Genomic DNA, 17,748 nt, shown 5'->3' on the forward strand with positions numbered 1-17,748 from the left:
GTTCCAGATATCTGTTTCTGTGTACGTGTGTGTGAGTGTGTGGACTTGAAGGACTTACTGATGTCTAAAAAACGTTATTTATGAATATTGAATTATGAAAATTAAAATATATAGATTTAAGTTCAGATACTGCTGTAAGTGTAGCTAAACTTGCTGATTACTTGTTTTCACTGCTAAAAAAGGTGAATACTTGGGTGACTTTTGAATAGGTTGCAATGAGGTAAAAATACAGGGCTAATGAACCATTTTAGCTTTCTGGAAGATAAGCTTGGGGAGGCTAGTTTTGTGCTCTTGTGAATATTGATGAGTTTGCTTCGTAATGAATATAAGACAGGGCTTTCTAGGCCCTTACTAAGCTAAGATTTTTTTTTATTATTATTATCTTGAGCTAAGTATACAAAAAGAACAAAAATGGTCTGTTACTTAGCAGTGAAGGCAAGCTCTTACACTATTATGCATTTGATTTGAATGTTCCAGTGCTGCTATTATTGAGAACATGTATGTTTATTTCAAAAGCAAGTTTAATGATAAAGACATAACTCCATATTTGGCATGTAATTAGTTAGCTTTCCATTACAAAACTATAGTGTTAAGAATAGTAAAGACTGGCAGGATCGTTTAAGTGTTTTTAGTGTTTCTTTAGGATTATCGTGACTGTTGATGCCTGGTAAATACAGGTGTTTAGTGTTTACTACTGAAGATGGTGGGTGGCATATGTCTATTATACCACTGAAAACTTTGGTTGGCAAAGCACTGATGTGAAATGTCTTTATAATGCTACCTCAGCTATGGTAGTATAACAAGCATTTTGAACACTGGCCTAGTATAAAGTGTTTGCAGTCCTGGACTGGGCTCTCAAACATTACAGAAATACAGGCAATTATATCTGCTGCTTGTGAATGCATACATGACCATAGCATTCTGTATCCTATTTTTTAAACCATTTTAAAGAAAATATTGCAGACAGGTCACTTGTATAATAAATCATGAAGCCATAAAGCAGCCACCTCACAATGCGTTCAAGCATGTGGCAGTGCTAGCACTGCGGCTTCATGTGATACTCATTTGAGCATCTTTTATGTTTTATATTACGAAAACTTGAAAATTGTGTAGCATCTTTTAACCTTTAAAAAGTGGCATATCTCATTTCTCTGTGGAAAGCATATCTTGCAAATTTGTGGGAGGTGTAAAAGTGGATGTAAGGATAGGCTTTTTTCCTGGTATACGTTGGGTAGTCTTGTTAATTTTATTAGTGTTAGTAATTTGTCAGTTTTTTTCAGTAACTGAAGTTTTTTTTTCTTCAAGCAGTAAGGCATCTTATCAGTTGAAATGCTCTATACTTTTTATTTATTCAAATGGTTCCTTTTCTCTATCCATAAATATATTTTCTCTTTTTAGAAAAAGAGCAAACGGGGATCTAATAGGTCATATGATCAAAGTTTAAGTGATTCTTCCTCTCACTCTCAGGATAAACATCATGAGAAGGAGAAAAAAGTAAGTGGATTTGTCGTTGCTAATTATGTGGCACATCTGCTTAATAGTAGCAATTTCTGATAAATTTAATTTTTGCTGAAAAGCGTGAAGGAAATCTTGTTCCTGAAGCACTGAATAATAAATAACATAGGTGATAAACTAGAGGTACTAGGGTCCAATGAGGAAACATCTTCAGGTGCATTTGTACGTGCACCTTCCTATTCCTGTTTATCATTCGTTTTGGGATACACACTGAAACATATCCATTGTGAAGGCTGTTTCCACGCAGCTTCCTGTGCTTTAGTTTTCCATTAGGGATTTTTTTGTGTAGCCTTTGTGACTAGGCAGGAAAGAAAAACGAGCAGACATTTTAGCAAGTGTGCTGACAAACAGGTGCATCTAATTTTTTATGTTTCAACCTGTTATATCTTTTTCTCCTCATCAAAGAACTGACATCTCTTGTTGACACATTTTACTGGTACGGGTAGTCAAGCCCACTGTGATGGCAAAATACCTTGTCATTCACCTGGGAATCTTCTGTGAGGGTACAAAGAACATAACTGACTGCTAATTTCTATCATTGGTGTACTCTTTTAACAATTTAACTTTACATATTTTTAGAAAAGAATTTTAAATTCATAATGATTATTACTTTGTTTTTATTACTGCTAGATTAATAGTTGTCTGCGGGAAATTTGTCATCTAAATTCAACACAGGGTGATAACACAGTGGCACAATAATGCAAATTTGCTTTGGCTCTTTTTTAGCCCTCTAAGAATACGTGCAAAGCTGCTCACCTGCACGCATCCTGTACAACTAACAAGACTTTTCTGCGGGTGTGGGTAGACTTAGTTTTGCATTATTCAAAATCATTACATAAAAATTGAAATCAATGTATTGACCAAATGTGTATTTATGAAGGAGCTATATTTATAGTGACAGGAAATTGAATAACAAGTGTCAGTCTTCAGACCCTTAGTCACCTTAATATTTGATTTGGTTTTTAAGCTCACTTCCACTTTGGATGGATGTTGATCGCCATTGTTCTTGGATAGTATTCTAAAAAGTGTCTTTAGATCTGGTTAATGGTTTAGGTGAATAGTTCCATTTTCATCTGGTAATGCAGAAGAGTCTGGTGTGCATTGTGATGTGATTATACCTCTAAATTTATGACTAAAATAACAAAAGTGTGGGTTTTTGGCAGATCTTCTTTTCTTAGTAACACATTGGCGGAAAAAAAAAATCTTGAATTGCAGACTACAGAATTACCTGCAAGGTAAAACTTTACCAATATTTGCCATATTTTTTTCTTAGTTTGCTTAGTTTTTCACTGCTGTCATATTTCAGGTCATGTTTTGTCAAAATACATGCATGGATTTTTACTCACGTTGACAAAACTTTGAAGTTGAATTTGAAGAAACTTTGAGGTGTGAGCATGAGGCTCAATTTCAGTTTCGTATGTCTGAGCAGTGCAAAAAACCTATTGTTGTTTTGTGGTTTGTGTGGTTTTTTTAAGTGAGTTTGACTGGAGATACTATGCTTCTTCAGGTTGTAGTATCTGTAAAATCTTCAGGGAATACTCGGAGGGACTTTCTAACAGCGTGTTCAGCCAGTGTATCAGCTATTTTTCTGCTAGCTGCTCAGCTTGTCCTGCTCTGGAAGTGTTTTGATGTGGATCTTCTAGAAATAGTTAATGTTATGGCTTGCCCTTGCAAGTCCTGGCCTTCTTCTGTGACTTGAAGTTTGCTATAAACAGGATGTTAAAGTTTCTTCTACCTTTCATGAACTGAAACATGGTAATCCAGAAGATCTCATGATCTGTAATACCAAGTGAAGCAGTGCAGTTTGAAGCACTAACCTGTTATTTGACATTCGCTGGTTCTCATGGCACGTTACAGCATGTTCACGTATCAAGTTATATTTGCTTTATATGTTGTATAATAACAAAACACTATTCTAGTCAAAACCTCCGAGTGGTGAAAAAAGTTGCAGTTTCCTTAAGCTGTTAATCACCTAACTTTTTGTGGCTACAGATTTTTTGTTTGGCGTTTTTAATCTTACATGTTCTATAGTTTAAAAAATGACCTGTGCTTTGCAAAATACTAATCTTCAGCCAATTAACCATATGTGGTATGGAGGCTTATTCTCTTGGTAAATTTCATTACCTTCTGCATGTGATGTCTTATTTGATATAGTATATCAAATATACAGTATATCTTGCAGGAGTAGGGTCATTTTTTAAGGTGACACTCCTTATTTTCCTCTTCTATAAATCTGTTTGGAATCTGGATTTTTGTCATATTACTGTAAATATGTATATCTTTCTTCCCAGATACAGTGGAGTCTCGCCCTCCCAGTAAGGGCACTCTAGTTTCTACTTTATCTTTCATCTTTGTTCTTTGGATATTTGGATAATCTGATCTTTAGGCATCCTTAAAGCTTTCCCTTTTGCCAAGCAGAAACTGTATGGGTTGAGGATTGGAACCATTTTTATTGTCAGACCTCAAAAGCTATCCATTTGGATATAAAATATTATTTTGCAATAAGAAGTTGGACTGAAAATGTTGATATAGGTAGCTGTCATTTTTGTAAATAGACACTGAGTTGAAAGCATGTGTTTTCCTTTGTAATATGCATTTAGTCTCTTCTGGGCACTGTGCTTACAAAATCGATAGCAAATATATAAGGGTGTAATAATTAAAAAAACCAAACCTTTGGTATGATTTAATTTTAATGAGGAATTTGAAGCTACAGAATAAATAGCTTAATTATATTCTGATTGCTGCTGCACTAAGTATTGTTAGTTTCTATGGTAGAGATGTTATTTAGAAATTAAGAAAGATAAGGCTGTGTGCCTCTTAGGTAGGATTGGTAGTATGTTGCTTGACGTCCTGTTATAATATCCCTTTTTTCAGGGCCCAGGTGTTTTCTCAAGCTTTTTGGCGAAAAACTTAGGCCACCACGAAGCTGTAGAAAAATACCTTGCTTTGCTAATGTTCTTGGCAGCGTTATCTTTGGAAGGGACCAAAGAAGGAACTAAACATGTCTGGGATTGGCCTTTTGTGTAAAGGAAGTGTTTCTTGCCACTTATGTGAAAATTAGGCAAGCTTACTAGCATTATATGTTTGACTTCTGAAAAATGTGAATTTACTACATAGTAAGTAACTACTATGTAGCAGCTGAATTACATAAATTCCTTTTCTACTGGAAGTGCTTCGGTCTGGGCTGAGCAGGAAGGGGAAATTTAAAACTCTTTGCTGTGATGGCTCATATGATGCAAAATAAACAAAAATGGGCTTGTGACTGAAGACTGCAAATGTGTAAGAAGTGGTGATTGAAGAGGCAAAAAGAACAAAATAGTGACGAGGAGCCCAAGGGCACTATTGGAAGTTGGAGGATGGCAGTCTGCGGAGAACCTAAAATGCAGGAGTCAGGACAAGTGTTCTAAACACTGAGCTACTGGCTAAAGGGAATTCATTATGGGCATCTTCTTGCTGCTTGTCCTGTTCTTAAATAAATGTTACACCTTCTCTGATTTTAAGGGGAGAAACTTGAACATTTAAGAAGAGTTTGAGGCAGTGTGTGACATTTGGCGTGTTCCATCGTAGCCGTGCGTTTGGTTGTTAGGCCCATGGGAAGGGAAAATTTAAAACACACCTCTACTCATTGAAAGTTTCCATAGGCTAGCTGTGTGTTGGTTTGTGAACTGCATTCTGAACTGCCCAAACTTTCCCAATATATTGTGAAGGAGCCTACATTCATGTCAGAGCTATGAATTTCATTTGGGAGAAAGGCACTTCGTGCTTTTTAATGTATTTTAATGCTCTATGTGGGCTGTTACAAATCAAGTCCTAAACACTCAGATCAAGTGTTCATTATGTATTCCTCACTGTCTGAATAACTGACTGTGAAAAGATAAAATTGACCTGCTATGCATCACATAAGATTCTGTGGCAAAAATAGGAACGGATTGCCGTTCTTTGGGTTATCATTCAGCTGCATAAGCAATGGTTTCCTTTTTCTCTTGTTAAAAAAAAAAAATATTCTGATTTAGTCCTGAAGAGTCAATTTATAGTACTGTATAAAGCAGAGTGTTGCAAAGGCAATTCTAATTATGTCATTCCTTTGTTAATTGGCTCATTTCATAAAATTCATTATGTTATTTGAACATTGGGTTTTTGTGTAACTTTTTAGGGAAAAAAGCTCCAGATTCATCTCAGTAATGCAGTATCCCACTGCATTTTTATTAACTTTTAAAAGTTTTTGTTAATCAGTTTAATAGATTTGACAGTTTAATACTTTCAGCTGTTCTTGACGTACGAAACAAAATTGTAAGAATGCTAAAAATAACTAGAAGAAAAGTGTTTTGCAACCACTTTGAAATTACTTCAATTTTAATTTTTGAAGTAATATTATTCAAATGAAAATTGTGTGGTATGGATGCTAATGGTGATGCTTATCCATATTGACTTCTTCCAAATTCTGTTCAGTCGGAGGGAAAGAAGAATGCCTCTAAAACACCTCTAAAAACTAGTCAATAAGTATATACTGTATGTAGCTCAGTTTATAGATGGTCTTTAATATCTATCTATGAGCTGCATAACCTGGTTCCTGTTTCCTAAGACTGAATTTTTATGTGGGTTCCATGGTGTTCAAAAAGGGGTGACTTCATGCTGCAGTCTTTTACTGTTGGTGCCGATGAATACTATTTCTGTTTCTGGGCACCTGTTCTTTACTGACTTTGTAGGAGTGTAATTTTTTCTTTTTTAACATCTCTTCATGTCGAATTGTGTTGAAAGTCTAGTTATTTGGGAGGACTGACAGAGTGTGACTGTGTAAACAAAATTTCATTAGAAAGCTACTCTATCTGAGTATATTCAGTAATATATATCTTTAAAGCCTGCAGGATTAAGAGCAAAGGTGGCATCTTCTTGTTTGATTTGTTGCCTGCTAAAGTTCTGTGTTAACTTGCTCTGTATTCTGTGTCGGCCTGATAGTCAACTGCATGTACTGCAGCAACTGCAACTACTGGAACAGGCACCAGTTGGTGTTGATGAAACAGCAAAATGATCTCTTATGGAGGTCAGGAAGAAGTATATAAGCAGATAAGCTCATTTTTATTTATATTTTCTTTTATTTTAGTAAGAGGAAAAGTAGGAACTTCTGTTTCAATTATCATGCTTATCATGGAATTACTGATTTGACTACCTCATATTTTTCTAACCTTACAGTAACACATTATATATATTATGGAAAAAAAAATAATGCTCTTAGTGTACCTTATCACAACAAACACCTCATAATAATATTAAGCTTGGCACCTGAGATTAGTAAATATTGTAAAATCAAATTGTAAAATACCACTTCAGGTATACCTGAAAACTGCTCTGTAAGATGAAGAATTTTGTAAGGCTGCATTAGCTGCAGCTGTCCCTTTTCCCTCAAGGTACACATTTTAGTCTTATGCTTTTCACCGTGAAAGAAAACAAACTCAAAACCTGATCCCTGCAGAACCTGTGCATGGAATAATAGTGATTAGTAGCAGTGATAATTGTCTCTGTAGACTGAAAATTGAAATTCCACGGGTGGCAAAATCCTCAAACATTTATCTGAAGAAATTCTGTTATTTATTTGTTTCTTTCATGGAGCTGCTACTTCACCATAGTTTTTATAGCCGTCTCTAGAGCAGTACTGGGAGAATCAGAATTTTGAGTAGATCTCTACTGTGGTAAGTTCTTACTGTGCTCATCAAACATGAATTGTGGGGGTTTTTTTTAAGAAAAATCACATTGTTAGTCTGGATGTCTTCCTTAGTCTGCAGGGATCAACCAAAAGACTTTGTTTCATTGAAAAATTGTTATGATATACTTGAGGTATTACTAGATGTTACTCTTATTTATGCTATTATTACATCTTACTTACTTCAGTTTCATCAATATCTTCACAAAATTTTAAAAGACTTTTTGTCTGATTATGATTTTGATCTTTTTACAAGTTCAGTGTATTGTAGCATCATTTAGTTAACTCCTCAATGTTTGTACTCTGCCACGTTATAAGATAGAGGAGAGTAACTTTTGAATAATTGGGGTAAAAAGTAAGCTGAACTTTGAAGAATTGTGAACGTTTCTTGCTTGAGAAAATTATGCAATGTTGTTTGTCTTAATTTGAAAACTAAATGACACCTGAACATTAAAAATACATCATTAAGGTTACTGCTTGATTTTTATTTCTGTTTGAGCAATGTATCTTCCTACATGTCAATTCTGTAACTAGAAGCAAAAGGTGCTTTGAGATACTTCTTTTTCTTTGCTTTGGATCCTAGATTAATACAAGACTATTAGTACTTTGTGTTGACTTTGTAACAGTTTCTACAAGATAATCTTGATACTTTTTTCTAAAGTTGTATGTATATGCTGTTCACCAGGTACAATGTTTTGTGTGCTGGTAGACCATATGCAGTTAAAGGTGATCTGCAATGTTAAGCTGGCTGAGCCAGGAAAATTAAATGTATTTTTTTTGCTTGCCATTCTGTTTGCCTATTTCTTGACACATATTTGATGAGTATCTTTAAGTTACCTTACAGACAGTGGAGCATTTCACAGTATGTAACATAATACATATTTTAAAGTTTGAAATGCTTGCAATTTTTGTAGGAATAAATGAAGGCGAGCATGGACAATAAATAGTGGCCTTGATTTAGTTAGTCTTGCACCATTTTTGAAGTTATAAAGTGCTACTCAAGTGTTTAGCACTGAGTATCCATCACTAACCATTAATATTAAACTGTGTAAATAACAGAAAAAGTGTATTTTAATGTTAACTATCGAAAGAAGAGTAGCTTATTCTGAATAAGAGTTGTTGTGAGTTAGTCTTGCACCTAAGAGAAGCTTTGGCTGGCATTTTTATCATCGATTCTTGAGTCTTTTTACCACTGACAGTTAAAATTCTGACCGTTAACCCTGTACTGAAGTGAGGTTTTTGAATCTTTTAAGTAATTATATCAAGGATTGGTACTTAAGTACAAGTTTCGTGCTTAGAGATGAATATGTATGTATTTGAATAATGCTGGCAGTAGTCTTCCACTAGCCTGTGCCTATATTCTTTTACTACTGTGACTGCAGCAATGCTGCTGCTGCATTTAATTTTCCTTCAGTGGTTTATACTGTATGAAATGATAGATAGATGAATCCCTGAGCTAGGGCTGTTCTTGTCAAAATAAGATAAATTAGGATTTGAATTTGAAACTTGTGGACCGTGGGCATCTTTCATTCTCGAATTGTTGTGGTTATATTACTGATAGCTACTACTCACAAATAAGAAGCCAAGCAGGTCTTGTATTGGGGATTAGCAAGAACTATGCGCAGCTTTCTATTAAAGATGTTAGTTGTGATGGTGACAGCTGTGTATTTACAAGCTTCAGTGATGGAAAGATAGTGCAGAAAATCCCTAAATGACAAAAGCACCAATCTGAGTACTCTCTGCTAATAGAACATTCTGATACCTTGGAATTATTTGAGGGAGTCAAAAACAGTGGCTGAAAAATTAGTTATTTAGACATTCGGATGATTTTGCTTACAAGAATCACTAAGGAAAATAGATTTGAAAATGTTAAGGTTTGAAAACTTGGGACAACCAAAGGTAGTGGGGGGGGTTTATGATTTTTGTAATAAAGAAGGGGATAAAAATGGAATACTTCAAGGTCAGCCCAAGCAGGTTTGTCTGAAGGGCTGAGCATTAGTGCTTGCTGGTAGTGTGCATGTGTGCTAATTCTTCCAAAATAGAAGTTAGTCTCCTCTTCCCTGGGCAGGTGAGGTCTTGCTCCTCCGTTCTGCGTCTGCCTCTTCTTGTCTCTGTTGCTGTCCATCTCTCATGCTCCTTCACAGAACTAACTTACCTCGCTAAAACAGCAGAAAACTATCCACTTTGTTGTTTGTTGCTGCTGTTTTAGCAGTTTGAATTGGCACACAGAAGGTCTGACAGGCTAAGCAGTGTGGGAAAGGTGAGAGAGGGGTTAGGAAACTTTTTTTCCCCCCCTTTGTAACAGTGAACTGTTAAACGCTGAACTTCAGAACGTAGTTTAATGAAATGAAGTGCTGTGGAAATGTCTTTGGAGAAGGCTGTGCGTTCCTGAGACAAAAATGAATTGCAAATAAGGGTAAATACCTTTAACAAGTTAAATGATACTTCCATGTGGAAAGTTATGAATTAATAATGCTATTAGAGAAAAGCTGAACTCATCCATTCCATCTGTACTGGAAAAGTTATCATTCACTTGCATTATTCAGTCTTCCCAGACATTGAGGTCCAAACTGTGGAAAGAAAGATTTGATAACATTTATTCTGTTGGTAACAGATCAGAGCTAAGATAAAATTATGCATGATCCTTATTTTGATATTTCGATGAGATGATATTTTCGTTCAGTAGTCTGATAACAATGTTTCCTCTGAAAGTACGTTAAAGAAAATGAATGAGCAAGTGCTGATCTTCAGAGTGATCCAACGTGTATATATAAGCTACAAAACCAAAGAGTTGGAACCAAACTGTATTTGTGAAATCATATTATGTAATAATTTTGTAGATTGAATCTTTGTGGGAGAAATAGAAGCAATCAAAATGTGCTTTTTTCCCTTCTCCACCCCTCTACCCCACAAGAGGGCAATATACAGAAAGTGCTATAGAATTCCAGAAATCTTGCACCATATTTGTTTTCTTATCTTGTAGCATGTAGCTATTGGAATTAAGAAGGTATTACGTAATTTTTTACATAAGAGACAAAAGCCAAAAATGAGATCCCTAGTGATAAATAAAGTTTTCTGATTAATCATGACATATGAACTCTAGGTATTTTGTATTGGTATTTAGCTACATCATAAATCCAGGGCTCTTCAAATTCTAGGATGAATAATGTTACAGCTGCTTACCCAATGGCTGCATGGCAATCGTGCCTTATTTTTCTTACAGTAAGAAAGGTTTCAGGAGATACCTGAATCTGGTCTATTGAGCTATCCTATTTGTGAACCAAGATTGAAGTTTGCTTTGTCAGTTTTGTAGTTGGCTCTGTATTTTTTAACGTATTCTTCCTTGGAATGTTTCTTCTGCTAACCTGTTTTTACAGAATGTGGCATTGCATTTATCAGCTCTGCAACTGTCTTAAAATACAGGTATTTGGAACATTTGAATTTGTGCCTATGAATCTTTAAAAAATTTAAGTCTGAGTATATAAATGGGATACATGGGTTCTGTCTGCCCTCAGGGCTCCCTTAGCTTTCACTTACTAGCAATATTATTTTCAGTCCTTGTTAAGAGTAATTTCTGCCCTTTTTTTCCTTACAGTAAAGCTTGTAAAAGGTCAGACATTTGATATCATTACCTTCCCTAGAATGGTAGGTTTCCGTATGGCTTTCTGGATGGATGTTTGTCTTAGTGAGCAGCTGCTAAATTTTTTTTTTTTTTTTTTTTTTTTTGAGCTGTGGCTGGTCAGAGGAGGTCTCACAAAAGCAAAGCATGCAGTGAATTGTCCGTGAAGGGCCAACTGTTTGTTCTGTTTCTGGCGGTAGGGAAGATGGCTAGTTTGTGTGTCCTTTGAGACAGACTTGATTGAAAGCTGTCATATTTGTTAAACATTGTGGGAATCATGTCCCTCTGTTATTCCTTTTCTGGATCTAAAAGTGGGTATTTCAGAACTCTTATTATGCTTTGTATGCATCTTTGTGGTGAGAAGAGGGTGTAGCTGCAAGGAGTCACTTTGTGGGAGCTGAGTCTCTTCATCTCAGCAGGTTGTTGCTGAAATTTTTATTCTTATTAACATAAAACCTGAGCATTCCTTTCAAAGGTTTTCCTGCAGTGAAATTTTCTCCGCTTCTTTGATGTTGTTTGTATCTAGAGTCAATTCACATTCAGAAGTAGGACTTCTGAACTTTCCCTAGGAAAAAAAAGAAAAGAAGAAAAAAAAGAGGAGAGATTATTTGTCAGAGGAAGTGTAACCTAAAAGGAGGAGGGAATATAGAGTTAAGGACAGCAGACCTCCTGTGGATGAGATCTTTGTATGCAGAAGGCCTTAGGGTGGGGTACCCTCCAGTGGCCTTGAGTGGTAAGCTGTAACCATGGTAAACTGTCCTGGCAAACTTTGTGTTGATGTTTTGGATCTGGGAGAGGAATTTGATGTGGTTGCTAATGCTTCACTTTACAGAACCTAAAGCATATTTTTTCCAGGCTCTTAGTTGTTTATGCCCCCCTCCCTCCACTCTTTCTTGTGTCCCTCTTTCCGTCTTCTTGACACGTCCTTTTCCATTGAGACTACTAACAAAGTGATTTCAGTACATTACAGAATGTAATGTGAAGTCCTCCTGACTATTCCTTTGATCAGAATTTTTTGTTTCTTTGCCTTTCAGACAAAATTAACACTGGGAGTAAAAGAACACTAGAAAGTCAACAGAAGAGACTGTAAAACATGTTCATTTAAACATTTCCTCTTGTTTACTGATACTGCTGTGAAGTTTCATCTTAAAGCAAATTAAAATTGCCTCTTGGCTCCGAAATTATAAATAAAAAAATTTCTTGAGGGTGATTTCTAAATCATCTAAATGATGAAAGCTAAAGAAACTCAGGCAGGGGCTTAGATTTCCATTTCATAACTTCCCTCTTAAGGCTTGTTTGGGGTTCAGTGAAATTGTTACTTAAGTTTATCTAAACATGTATACTGATGATATGGTAAGCTGGGTAACTAGCACTGATGAAAGGCTTTTGGATCAACCGATGTGATGGTTAACATGGCAGTCTTGGTGTAGATGCTTCTGTTTTGTCTTGATCCTTCTTTGTTTTCTGGCAGTATGGGTAGCACTTTTGGGATTGTTGTATTTAAGAAATTAGTGAAAAGATTGTGCACTGCATTTGATTCCCGCCTCTCCTTTTTTTTTTTCTTTCGAAGTGTATTTTCCAAGTCTAAAAAGACCAAAACAAACAGTCCCTCTCCAGAAAAAAAACAAACCAAACCAAAAAGAACCTCCCTGATCTAAAACTCCCTCAACAAGCCTATATTAGATTTTAAACAATTGAAATCCTACCTTATGGTGTACATTATTGTAATTATGACACCTGCACACTTTGTTACTAAAGGGAAAACTGCATATTTCTATCCAAGCCGCACACCGGGGGGAAAAAAAAACCTGCAGTGTATGAAAAAAACAAACCTAGAAATCCCCATCAGCCTTTTAAAGAGTTCTCTTGGACTTTTCTTTGAGTTTTAAAAAGTGTACAAGAATCAAGAGAATTTTATGTATTGTATTCTAGCAAGTATATTTTTGCATGATATTTTGGTGAAGATACCTTTGGTACTTTATTTATGATTTTTTTGGAATAAACTGTATTTCCTTCCTGGCTAAATGAGGTTATAAGTTGAGTTAAATGGGTTTGGGGCTGGTTAGAGACAAGGCAATCTCTAAGTAAGTCAAATGCTATTTATAGTTCATAAAGGTAGAGATAAATCTGGTTTGCTTTCAGCTTTGCATCTAGATTGTCAGTTAACTGATTCTACTTTATTAGAGAACTTGAGAATGCATTCTCTTACTCTCTTGGGCTGATTCCATGAAACACATTTCTGGTATTTCTTCTGTTGTGACTGAAATAGAAAGCTGACACTTGGTGATATTGCATCTTGTCCTGGTGGTTGTGCAGTCACTGTTGAACAAATTATGTTTTCTTTTGAGGGTCTGGATAATCATTTGATAGTTAGAGGACGATCACCATGGTTAATTTTCAAAATTCAAAACAGTTACTGAGTTTTCATATGGCTATTCAGACTTACACATTTTAAGTAGTCTTCCTCATCTTTTCAAGCTACTCCGTATTTTCAATGACTCAATGTGAGTTTTAAACCCCTTGTGTCAATTCATATGTATTCATTTTTTGGTAGCTTTCTGTTGAAGTATTCATTATGAACAAATGGCCATAAGATTAAACTGTTCTGCTGGGTTTTGTGAGAGTACACAAAAATTCCACAAATGTATAGTTAGAGAAGCAAAATACTTGAGTGCCAGTAGCTTACAAGTAACCTCTCACACCTATGGTTTCTCTGCATCTTCTGATGTTGACTGTCGAAATAAACCATATTATGACACTAAGGAAAAAGTGACCCTCTAGACTTGCTTGTCATTAAATTAGTAAAAATATTGAACTCCTTCTGTATTCCAAGTTGAATTGTTTATTTTGTCAGACTCTGTATTTTTTTTTATTTGTCTGAATTACTTAAACAAATACAATTTGGATCTGATTCTGTAATCCTCTAAAGAATTGATTTCTCTCAGCGTGGAAGACTTCTATTATACTCTAAAGGTCCTGGGTTAAGAAATTATTTTCTCTCTGCATAATTTCGTTGACACTGCCAATGCTTCATGTAGTGGTTAAAAAAAAAAAAAAATTTAAATTCTTAGCCTCTTTAGAAAGCACACTTGCTTTGTATAGCTTTTTGTATTTTGTTCAGCTTAACATGGAAGATACTTATTTAGTATGTAAACTGCATGCACCTTTTTGGGAATGAAATCTAAATAAAATTTCACATTCTTATGCATGGAGATGTCAGTAGGGGAGCCAAAGCTAAAACCTTGCATTAATTTACAGTAATATCCCAACAAAAAATACTGTGCAGGTGCATAAATGCAGGAAGACCTCTGAAGCAGAAGCCATGTCTCTGTTTTTAATCCGCTTTTTTTGTTGGTTAATTGATTATTGGGAAGGTGGATAATATTAACAACAGTGGATTCATAAATGCTGGCTATAATTGAAGAATTTCAGTTTGTGTATTTTGAAAGCAAATATAAATACTTGATTTGCTCTTATAAAATTACATTATAAAAATTTCAAAACATGAATGTTGTTTCCATTAAAATAGCACAGGACATTATTAGTATCTCTCTTAAATTTTGTTAACACTTGATGCTACTTAAAACGGGTTATGTTAAAGATGAAGCTGAACTTAGGTTATATTGTCTTTTATAACTTCTAGAAATATAAAGAGAAAGATAAACACAAGCAAAAATACAAGAAGCAATCGGAGTCCTCACCATCCCTGGTTCCATCTCTTACTGTAACTACAGAGAAAGTAAGTTAATGTGTTTTCCTCCTCTTCCACTTCAGTTCTTGTGTTGAAATTTCATGATGTAATCATTCCAGTGTATATACTGGAGCTTTAAAATGACATAGATTCTATAATTATCAAACACACTTGGTATTTTTTCCTATAATGTAAAATCCTAAAATACTTTAAAGTTTATAATATGAAGAAAGGCTTAGATTTTTGTAATTGAATAGCAAGTGATTTAATGGCACCAATCAGGTGCCACTGATACTCCAGTAGGTTTTATTTCATTGATTTATGCTTAATAATTTGAGAAGTTTTAGAAAATCTTTCCTTTGAAATTCACTTGTTCGGCAGCAGCTCAGCACACACCTGTAAGCATTTAAGCTGGTAATTAGGAAATTGCAGCTTATGCTTCATATACTAGTAATATCACATTGCCTTTTTAGCAGTCTGCTCCATTAGGTTCTGTGGTCTTTCAGTCCTGTTAATGTGCTAGCAAATATCTAACTCAAGGGACAACATAGAGGGTTAAATAATAGGGACTGTTCTCATTGTACTCTACAAGAATCACTTTTGCCATCCGCCAAAAAAATAACACTAATGATAGTATTACAAAGTGGATAGCAGTATTGAGAAATGGGTTTTCTGATTTCAAAGTTGGAAAACATTTGTCCCGTTCTTGTAGGAATGTTTGATGTCCCAGTCAGGGAATCATGGTTTGAATTAATTAGCCGTCAGTATGTAGAGCACTGTTTTTTAGCCAAAACTTGTGTTAACTGTATGTAGTTTGATTGCTGAGATGCAATATTCAACAAATGTGTCTATCTGCATGTGGTACACCAAGACCTTGTCAGGACAGGGTAAAACAATTGAAATACCAACTTTCTCGAGTCCCTGGATAACTAATGGTATCAACTTCAAGAATCATCACCAAGAAAGTTAGTTTTTTAGTATGCTTTGGATATTTCTTTGTTCTCAATAGTAGGAGTATTAACTTGAGGATATGTACCTGTTAACATCCCATTATTTGTGACTCACGCTTCTGATAAACTAATCTTGTTTCTGGTTCTACTGCATTCTTTTTGACACTATTATGCCAAGTGAGACTTACTAGTCAGTGGTTTTCTGAAACTCCCAATAACTCTTTATTGGAAAAAAAAAAAAAAAGAAAATTTGCTGCTTTGCTGTTTTGATTTGAGAGCAATTAGATATTGCAATCAGTAAGTGTGACAGTTTTTATTGAAATTGTTGTAGAACTCTGAATAGTACTGACTGGTCCATGTGATTTGTTATTTCATTGCATTAATTTGTCCTGAACATATTCGTCTTGGGTCTGAGACAACTCATAAAACTCATTTTCTTGTGTGGGAACTTCCTTTAGATGATACAATTTTTGTTTAGGCTTTGTGCTATCTATGATCTTATCTTACTTGAATATATCCCTTTTGTATTACGCTTATCTAATCATCATCAAAAGTTTTAACGAAAAGTGATGTTGCTGTATATTTGTGTAAAAGTTAAAGAAAATATATTGAAATATTGGTTATTTTTGAGTCCCATCTATTAGAATATGCTTTTAATGCTGAAGACACAGTTGGATTCTGTTTTTCTGCTAATCTATTTTCTAATTGCTCCTCCCTAGAGTTTTCCTAATTACAAGGTTTACGACTGAATGGTGTACACTTCAGTAAGGTGAACAAAAGTAAAATCCCATTTTTAGCAGACCTCTGTTTAATCCAAGTAAAAAATGAAAATGTTGCCGAGTTGTTGGCCATACTATTGATCAAGATTGTACTATATATGTATATAGTATAGCAATAACTAAAGAGAATAGAAACTCTATAATTCTACAACTTCAATTATAAATGAATTAAATGAAAACAGAAGTATTCATTGTGGAATTTAAATATCAACATGTCTTCTGTTAGTTTTCTTTTTTTAACCTTTTACACCCCATGTTTCTTTCTATCTAAGCTATCTGCTTCATTTTCTACCTTCTTTTTATAATGCTTCAGACCATCAGGAAAATTGGTGTTCCGTTGTTTTGTGGTTTTTTTTTTTTTAATGAAGCTACTAAGCGTGATTATGTTTTTAAAAAAAGTGTCTGCTGGCTATTTGGAAGTGTTTTCTGTGGCTAGCTCCTTCAGTTATCTTCCTTTAATTTTTTTTTTTCCTAAGTCCTTTTGACACCATTTACATGTATTTGCTTTTCTCAGTTATAAATTCATAGGGTGTTCCTCAAAAATTTGAAATTTTAATAATTAAACAAGCTTTGTTTTCTTGTGAGATAAATATTTGGTTCAGAATATTTTGTTAATATGTTACTTTTGTGTATCCTTTTATATGGAGTTATCAGAATTGATTTGGACTTAATGTCTTTTTCACAGTAGTCTGTCTTTGCAGTGAATACACTATTTTATCATGCTATATAATCACTTCTGCTGCCGCATTGTTCCTGTTGGGGGTACTGGAACTTGAAATGCATTTTGATTTTCCTTTTTAAAGAAGTGAAATCCTTTGTGATACAGTGGGAATGACCATTTATGCAGGTGATACCTTAAAGCATGTTTTTATCTGGATGAGTGGCTTCCTAAGATATATTCATGAAAGACAGCAGAATAAATTGTGGATTTACATTATCTGAGTTAGTATACTTGGCTTGCCTGTCTGCAAAATTTAATTCCAAGAAATTTTACTGAGATTCCAGTCCAAATGCTGTGTTGAGTTACGAGTATGCGTTTTGTGCATCCCTGTAATGTCTCAGCAAACACTGCTCAGTCTGGATCAGTTAAGCTTGAAAAAGTTTGAAATTAGAAATTCTTAACTACTCTTTGATTAATGTATTAACAAATTTTTCACTTTTCTTTTGGGCCATAGATGCAGAATGTTTTAAGAAGGACTAGAATAACTTAGGAACTTGAGTTCTCTGCCTCTTTGGATGAGGTTTTCTTCTGGCCTTCCTCTTAGTTGGGAATTGCTATCAACCCTTTATTTAGCCCTGATAAAAGCTTCTGTCTCAGGTTTTGAGCTTTGGGAGGCTGGGCTTGTATCGAAAGTTTAAAAATGTGTATCATTTAACAAATCCAGAAAAATACAGGTGTCTTTTTTTTTCTTGTTTTTTTTTAGTTAAAACCCCAAAACATTGATGTATGGAAAGATACACAAGACAGTGTATCTGCTTTCAAATTGTAGCTAGTA

The 17,748-nt window shown here is 34.8% G+C and overlaps 1 protein-coding gene across 13 annotated transcripts in view; it reads left to right on the forward strand.

Annotated features, from left to right (window-relative positions):
* Nucleotides 1-17,748, forward strand: part of MLLT10 (MLLT10 histone lysine methyltransferase DOT1L cofactor) — a 130,559-nt gene that overhangs the window by 43,902 nt on the left and 68,909 nt on the right. For 9 of the 13 annotated variants that reach the window (XR_012672711.1, XR_012672713.1, XM_075143916.1 and 6 more), the window contains 2 exons: nucleotides 1,399-1,494; nucleotides 14,476-14,571. Coding sequence is in view for 11 of the 13 variants with exons in the window: in XM_075143916.1 (XP_075000017.1) it covers nucleotides 1,399-1,494; nucleotides 14,476-14,571 (192 nt within the window). In the remaining 2 variants the exon portion in view is untranslated. The remainder of the gene's footprint in view (nucleotides 1-1,398; nucleotides 1,495-14,475; nucleotides 14,572-17,748) is intronic. The other 4 variants (XM_075143919.1, XM_075143923.1, XM_075143920.1 and 1 more) reach the window with 1 other exon arrangement.

The sequence above is a fragment of the Calonectris borealis genome, chromosome 2 (genome assembly GCF_964195595.1).
Source record: "Calonectris borealis chromosome 2, bCalBor7.hap1.2, whole genome shotgun sequence".
In the NCBI taxonomy this organism is placed as follows: domain Eukaryota; kingdom Metazoa; phylum Chordata; class Aves; order Procellariiformes; family Procellariidae; genus Calonectris; species Calonectris borealis.